At 43.1% G+C, this 7,748-nt stretch overlaps 1 protein-coding gene across 1 annotated transcript; it reads right to left on the bottom strand.

Annotated features, from left to right (window-relative positions):
• Positions 1-301: 301 nt before the first annotated feature.
• LOC125926783 (C-C motif chemokine 3) lies at positions 302-2,197 on the bottom strand. Its single transcript, XM_049636580.1, has 3 exons — positions 2,010-2,197; positions 1,205-1,319; positions 302-777 (listed from the first exon to the last, which is right to left on the bottom strand). The coding sequence occupies exons 1-3, from the start codon at positions 2,083-2,085 to the stop codon at positions 687-689; spliced, it is 282 nt and encodes a 93-aa protein (XP_049492537.1). The 5' UTR covers positions 2,086-2,197; the 3' UTR covers positions 302-686.
• Positions 2,198-7,748: the final 5,551 nt, after the last annotated feature.

Genomic DNA, 7,748 nt, shown 5'->3' with positions numbered 1-7,748 from the left:
ATAAATTCTAAAAAACTTTTTTAAAAAACCTTGATTTCTATGCATTATGCACTATGAATACTTTTGCCATAATATCTATTGCCATAATGAATTTTTCTGTAGTATGTACATTATGATTTGATTTAGGAAACATTCTTAATTCTAACAATCTGGAGATGTGGCTTCAGTGTAAAGCAGAGTATCTCTGTGCTCACTCCCCTTCCATCTTTTCCAATTTCCCTTCGTTTTACATCTGCCTAGTTTTTGTCTTTTGACCAGTGATTCCAACTTCCCAGATAAACCAAACCAAATTCAATGTCAGTTTTCTTTCCAAAGACCATCTTTATTATTTCTCCAGGCTGAACACATCCCTGAACAATACACATATGTCAGTCTGGTGGCTTTGGTGCCACTTCTGCCTAGAATAAACTATGACAGTCACCGAAGGGGGGATGCTGAAGATATCTTGGGATCTCTCAGAGCAAACAGTCCCAAACAGAGTATGACATTGAAAATAAATAACAAAAATTAAATAATATAAATAAGTTGAAATTTAAGTTAAAAGAGTTCCAGAGTGTGGCTGTTTGGCAACAACCAGCCCACATGAGAGTTAGATGTGGAGGTTACAGCAGTGTTTCCAAGGCTTGGACCTCTGCTCCCTGGTCAGCCAACTGAGTCTCACTGGGTTCTCAAAGCTTCCAGGCCATTCAGGCACTCAGCTCCAAGTCAGTCACATATTCCTGGACCCAGGCTTCACTGGGGTCAGCACAGACCTGCCGGCCTCTTCTGGTTTGAAAGCTGTGGAGGGAGGTAGAAGGATTATATACTGAGGGATCCAGCAGGAGGATCTTGGGCCCAGTGTGGTCCCTCATCCCACTCTCTGTCCTGGGCAGCTCAGGGCATGACCCCTTCCCAGGAACCCTCTGCCTACCTCAGTCCAGAGATCTGCTCTCACTGACTCAGCACCCCCACTCCCAGGGGATCCCAATGACCACCTCCTTTTTCCCTCCCTTCCTTCTGGGCTGGGTTAACCCTCCCTGACTTTGCAAGACCCTGGCTGGGTCAGGTCACACTTCTGAGACCTGGGTCCTACATACTTATTGGCTGCAGAGGGCTGAGCCATTCCAGGATGGCACTTCTGGCCAGTCTATGCCCTTGGGTGCTGCCCCTACTCCAGACCCTCCCTGTCTCCCCAGAGGTGGGCAGGAGGACTGGCACTACTTACATAACCCCTGGCTTGGAGCATTGGCTGCTGGTCTCAAAGTAGTCGGCTATGAACTTGCGTGGAATCTGCTTGGAGACATAGGAGAAGCAGCAGGCAGTTGGGGTGTCAGCACCAACTGTGGGGGAAGAGAGAGAACAAGCCTGGATCACGGTTCCGAAGGGAAAGTGAGATCTGAGATTGGATCCCTTGAGATCAGAGGAAAACAGCTTTGCTCAGGGTGTGGGCTGGGGGACAGGGTCACTGGCAGGCACTGGGCATCTTTGCCTAGAAATACTCCTGCCTCTGTCCTGGTTTCTGTCTGTATCCTTCTTTCTCCTTGACTCTTTGTTGTGGGCTCTGTTTCTCGATGTGATCCAGACATCCAAACAGACTGCCCTCTTATCTCATCTCCCTCCAGAAATTTTGCCTGGTTCAAGAAGTTATCCCCCAGCTAAAGAGAAACTTTGGACATCTCTCATATGACGTCCAAGGGACAGAACTCCGGGGGGACCTAGGGTGAATGAAGGGAAGAATGACCCCCACCCTGGGAGGTCACCAGATTGGATCTCGCCTCTTGCAAACTTATTTGTCTAGGTCCCTATTTTGCCATCTGTAAAATGGAACTGGAACTCCCCTATTCCACAGCTAAGACCCCTTTAATAAAGATGAAAATAAAAGTCTTGAAGAGAAAGGCATGATGTTTGGTAGCCCTTTGAAAAGTTCTCTATTTTCTCTTGGGGGCTCTTAAGGTCACAAGACAGAAATAGATGTGGTCCAACTGTGAGGACCGAGAATGGGGACAGCTGCAGCAGCAACACAGACTTACATGGTGCAGAGAAGACCTGACTGCAGAGGGCCATGGTGCAGAGGAGGATGGCGAGGGCAGCCCCAGGGACCTTCATGATGCTTAGTAGAAGATGGGGTGTGGCTCCTTTGTCTGCAGAGATGGACCTGGGTGCTCACTGCTGCCTGCGTCCTTCTGGAGGGTGAAGCCATCTCCCCCGTTCTTTATAGGCAGCCCTGGTGAAAGGGGAAATGGAATCCGGGGGTGGAGAGGGAAATTTTTAAGCACAGTGGTGTTGTCATGCTGAGTGTTGCACAAGTCAGGGTCCCGGGAGACCACAGGGGTTCAGGATATCCAAGAATAGCTTCTCTGAGCTATAAGTTTCAGCCTGCAACTCATGACCTATTCTGGTTTCTTGTGAGGAAATGGTTCCTCTCACCCCCCAACAACCATGAGCAGGAGGAGAGGGCTGTGTGTTGACCCAAGGCTATTCTTAGCAGGTCCCTTCCCATAAGAACTGATCTATATGTGAACTCTCCAGCCCTATCCTTCCCACACAGTTGAAACTTCTGTGCTTCCTCAGCTGCTCTGACTGCACGGTGCGGCAGAGGGCGGCACATGCCTCTCTTGGATGCAGGGAACTGCATTGAGGAATTCTCGCTAGGGAACTAGGAAGCATGAGGTCTTTCTCCAACGCCTGCAAAGTCATCAGACAGTCACTGAGTGACTAGAGGCACTGGGTTAACACTAGAAGAGGATCAGAAAGCTATATTAGATGTGGGTGTTAATATGTCAGGAGCCTAAAAAAATTTAGACCCGGTAACCTAGGAAATGTATTTCTAGAAAGAGTTCTAAAAAAACAAACCCAAACACGGAGGCATTTTGAAACATAAAGATATCTGGCTAAGCATCATTTAGGATTCTAAAAGAAGAAAACCTAAATTTTCCTCTATTAGGGAATGATAAAGTAAATGCTAGGTTGTTTCTTATTAAGTCCTTAAGCTGAATGAAGTGAAATAGCGTAAATATAACATCAGAAAAATTGTACAAGATGAAGAGTTATGCAAATATATGTATATACGTATATCCACATGTATATGACAAATATTTTAACCATATATATATATATATATAGGTTATATATGTAAACACTAGGCATGGAAAAAATAAAAAGATTGAGAATAAATGCCCCAAAGTATCAATAGTAGTTATATTTGTGTCTATGGTCTATAGGTGATTAATTTTCTTTTGTTTTCCCCTTTTTCTGGAATTTTTTTTTTTCATTTCTTTTAAAAAGAAAGTGTATTACCTTCCTGGTCAGCCTATCAATTTATGAACACATTTTGTTTTAAAACATTTACCACATCACCATTTGGAAAGTAAGTTGTTATCGATTGTCTAATTTGAAAGAAAATTTTGATATACTAAAGTTTCTGTCCAATGGCCTTTGTTAAAGTGAAGTCTTGATTTCCATATCTCTGAACTATTTTAAGGAATCTGTGTGATATTTACATAAATAATGTCAAATTCAAACAGCTTTCTTATTCTTTCCAATTCATAATGTTAGTCATGTGAAAGGGTCGAGTTTCTCAACCAGATCTCTATATTTTTTCTATCTTTTATTATTTTATTATTATATAATTAATAAATGTAACTCAAATTTTATAATGAGAAATATTTAGTTATTTTTTTAATTAAAATAATTTTTTTTTAAGAGAGAGAGCACCAGGAGGAGGGAGTTATGAAGGCTTCACAGAAGAGATGGAACTTTGCTTGGGTCTTTAAAGGTACACAGGATTTAAACATATACGAATGAGGTGGCAATAGAAGCCAGCTGGTGCAGTCACAGGTGTGGGCTTGCTGGTTCAGAGGGAAGAGTGAGTGGTTCAGTGTAGCTGCTGTGTGGTGGAGCAAATATGGACAATGAAGCTAAACTGGGGTCAAACCAGGAGGGCTCTGAAGTCCCCCAAAAGGGACTAGAACAGGGGGGAAAGAGGATATAAGCAAAGCGAGATCACACCATAGGAATTCTGTCCTTCCTGTGTCTGTAAAGTTCCTGTTCTTAAAACACATGGTCTCTCTTTTTATCCTATCGCTACTATCGCTAATGCTCGTCCTGAGAAAGGCAAAGGCAAGATCAAGGACAATGGCAGGTTTCCCTGGGGCTTCAGCTTCTAAGTGTCTTCACTTGTTACTGTCAGTTCCAAAAAAGGAGTCTATCACTTGTCTCATTGGAAACTCTAGACCACAGACAGTGCCTCTGCCTCACCCCACCCCATCTACCCCAGTCCTCAGTCGAAACCCTGAATTGCACTCCTTCATTCACTTCTTGGGGGAACCCCCTTCAAACTTGTGACTCAGTTTCTGAGCATTGGATTCTATGAGTTGGGAGGGCCAGAAAAAGGAAATGGAAACTGCTGAATCAACCACTTTCCTGATAATGGGCCTTACTATTCACCTCTATAATTGTAGCACTCACCCCATTGCATTATACTTATTTATGTAATTTTCTCTCCAAATATTTAGACCATTTTAAAGAATTTTTTTTAATGTTTTTTGTTTATTTTTGAGACAGAGAGAGACAGAGCATGAAGGGGGAGGGGCAGAGAGAGAGAGACACAGAATCGGAAGCAGGCTCCAGGCTCTGAGCCATCAGCCCAGAGCCCGATGCAGGGCTCGAACTCACAGACTGCGAGATCGTGACCTGAGCCGAAGTTGGACGCTTAATCGACTGAGCCACCCAGGCGCCCCAACATTTAGACCATTTTATTTCAACGTTTTTTTTATTTTTTTATTTTTTTTTATTTTTGGGACAGAGAGAGACAGAGCATGAACGGGGGAGGGGCAGAGAGAGAGGGAGACACAGAATCGGAAACAGGCTCCAGGCTCCGAGCCATCAGCCCAGAGCCTGACGCGGGGCTCGAACTCACGGACCGCGAGATCGTGACCTGGCTGAAGTCGGACGCTTAACCGACTGCGCCACCCAGGCGCCCCTAGACCATTTTAAACTGAATTCATGTCACATCTTGTTGGTTAATTTAAACCAAATGATAGCCCATGATAATTATAACATGATGAATTATCTGTCTATTCCTTATATTTTTGTTCTTTTTAATAAAGGTACTTTACTGAATACAAAATTTTCTCTTAGTGTTGATATATTTGTAAGATTTTCCATATCAACCCCCAAATCAGAAAATAACCATTCGTCATATGTGCCTTTACTGGATTGGAAAATAATATACTTGTATACAAAGTATGTGCTTAATACGCATTTGTTGAACAAATAATATAAGGGGGCCTTTGGATGGTTGAATTGGTTGAAAGGGTCTTAGAAATTTCCTAGGGGGTAATTTGATGTCTCCAGGTGAAATGACTTTCCCAAGATCACACAGATGGAATTGGTCAGTTTTATATTTCACTGTCATTTAGCAAGGTATCTCCAATGATAACCACAATGCCTGACACACACTGGAGCTTAATATTTGGTGAATAAATGAATAATTTGGTGAATGAATGATTTGACTGACAGTGTGTGCTATGTCCAAAGTCCTGCTATGGAGCTGAAATACTAAAGGAAGGAAATAATCAGAAAGGTCATGGTGTTGAGGGATTGATCTTTGGTGGAACACCCAAAATTTCTGAGATGGTGGGGACAGAAAGTAGCTAGCAGTCAGCATGGTGGAGCCTTCGATCTGGAGGGGCTTACCTGGTGTCCTAGATTTCTGGCTCATTCTAGTCTCTTGGAGGCCCTACCCCAGTTCAGCAGAGCATCCCAGCCACAGGTACAGGGAATCCTGGCTGAACAATTCATGTTCTGTAACATCACTGCCATGTCCTGCTCTGCTTACCTCCTCACTGCTTCCCATGCCCTGGCCCTGCTGCATTGGTTTCCTTCCAGTTTCTGGCTCTGTGGCTCTGCTTCCCTGGGCATCAGTCTCAGCTTGCTCTCTTAGGCAGCAGGGGCTCCATGGGTGGGTTCACTGGTAAGGATGAATTGTTTGACCCAGTCTTGGCTCCCTTTTTTCAGGTGTGGCCCCACCTTTTATGTAGGCAGAAGCTATATCCCCGGGGACCCCTTCTAGCATCCTAGAGAGACAACGTCTCATTGATGTAGCCCCTTGTTTCTGCAGCCAGACCATTTGCGGTCTTGAGATCTTCTTGTCATTTTTTTCTGGCCATTTTGTGTGTGCAGTAGATCAAGGCATACCTCTTAGTATTGGATTCGATCCATCCCCATCCCTCTACTCCCCCTTTTATATTGTCCACTCAGTAAAAAGTATCCTCACCTCCTGAACTTCCAAGCCAGAAACCTGGGAATCACCTTTGCCTCCTCCCTCCTCCTCATTTGCATCTGTTCAATCACTGACTCTTATATTGGAAATGAAGTATATCTGCTTCTCACTGTTCCTACTGCCACTGTCTTAGGTCAGGCCCTCATCATTTCTTGCCATGACAGCTGCAAGAGTGTCCTGTCAACTGTTTTTTCTTCCAGTTTTGCCTCTCTTTAATCTGTCCCATCATGTGGCATCCGAAGTGATTTTCCTAAAGCTCAAATCGTCTCTATCTATCTCTGTTGAAAGTACTTCAAATACACTGCATTATTTCCAGCATGAAACAGAAGCTTCTCCTCTGTGACCTGACCCCTGCCTCCCTCTTTGGTCTGTCTCTTGCCACCTTCAGATTTCCTGAAAACTTAGGCTCCACCCTCTGAACTGCGTGCAATTCCTTAAAAGTGCAGGCCTCTCCTCTGCTTTCTATGAATGAGGTGTCACCTTGTCCTGGGAAGTCACAGGACAGAGTGAAATCCTGTAAGTATGGGTACATCCCATCACAGCTGTGGAGATTAACAGTTACAGCAAATAAGGAAAGCCACTATTTAATTAATTCCCTTGATTTGCTAAGGAAAAGAGGAACCCATGGATTCCACTGTTCATAGACATGCAGAATGTAAAACTGAAAGACATTTTACATCATAATAACAGAACTTTGGTTTTTAAACTTTTAAGGTAAATTTATAATAAGCACATTTCCCTTATGCTCTGGAGGCAGACCTCCTTGGTATCATTTCTAAATCTGACATGTATTATCTGTGTGTTCTTCTGTAGGTTACTTACCTCTCTGTGCTTCATGTATGAAAGAGGATAATAATAGTATCTATTTCAGAGGACCCCTGAAGGACTTAGAATATGACTGACTCATGTAAGTGTTATGTAAGTGTTAGTTACTATTATCATTCTCTGAAATATTTTAGTTAATTTATTTCATATAATAAAAAAAAAGCACAGGTCTCTTGTTCTTTGCCTGATGAACCCCCACCCTACACTCTTTGCCTGGGTAATCATCCTTCAGATCTCAGCTAGATTTATAATAGAGAAAAGTTAGAACAACCTGAATGGGCTGACCTAAGTAACAGAATGGTTAATTATAAAATGTTAATAAAATTTTGGTATATACATGCAATGAAATATCATGCATGCTAATTTTGAATAACTTTTGTGTTTTTAATGACATGGAAGAATAAAAGTGGGGTGCCTGGGTGGCCTTGGTTGACCATCTGACTCCTAATTTCAGCTCAGGTCATGATCACAGGGTTATGGGATCAAGCCCCACATTGGGCTCTTCTCTGGGCATGAGGCCTTCTTATGATTCTCTCTCTCTCTCTCTCTCTCTCTCTCTCTCTCTCTTTCTCTACCCCTCTCTCCTGCTGCAGCTTTCTTTCTAAAAAAAAATATAGAGTAACAAAAATCAGATATATTAGTTCAAGAAAGAATATTACGT

The sequence above is a fragment of the Panthera uncia genome, chromosome E1 (assembly GCF_023721935.1).
Source record: "Panthera uncia isolate 11264 chromosome E1, Puncia_PCG_1.0, whole genome shotgun sequence".
In the NCBI taxonomy this organism is placed as follows: domain Eukaryota; kingdom Metazoa; phylum Chordata; class Mammalia; order Carnivora; family Felidae; genus Panthera; species Panthera uncia.
The sequence above is the reverse complement of the archived record's forward strand: the minus strand, read 5'-3'. Positions and strand labels throughout refer to the sequence as shown.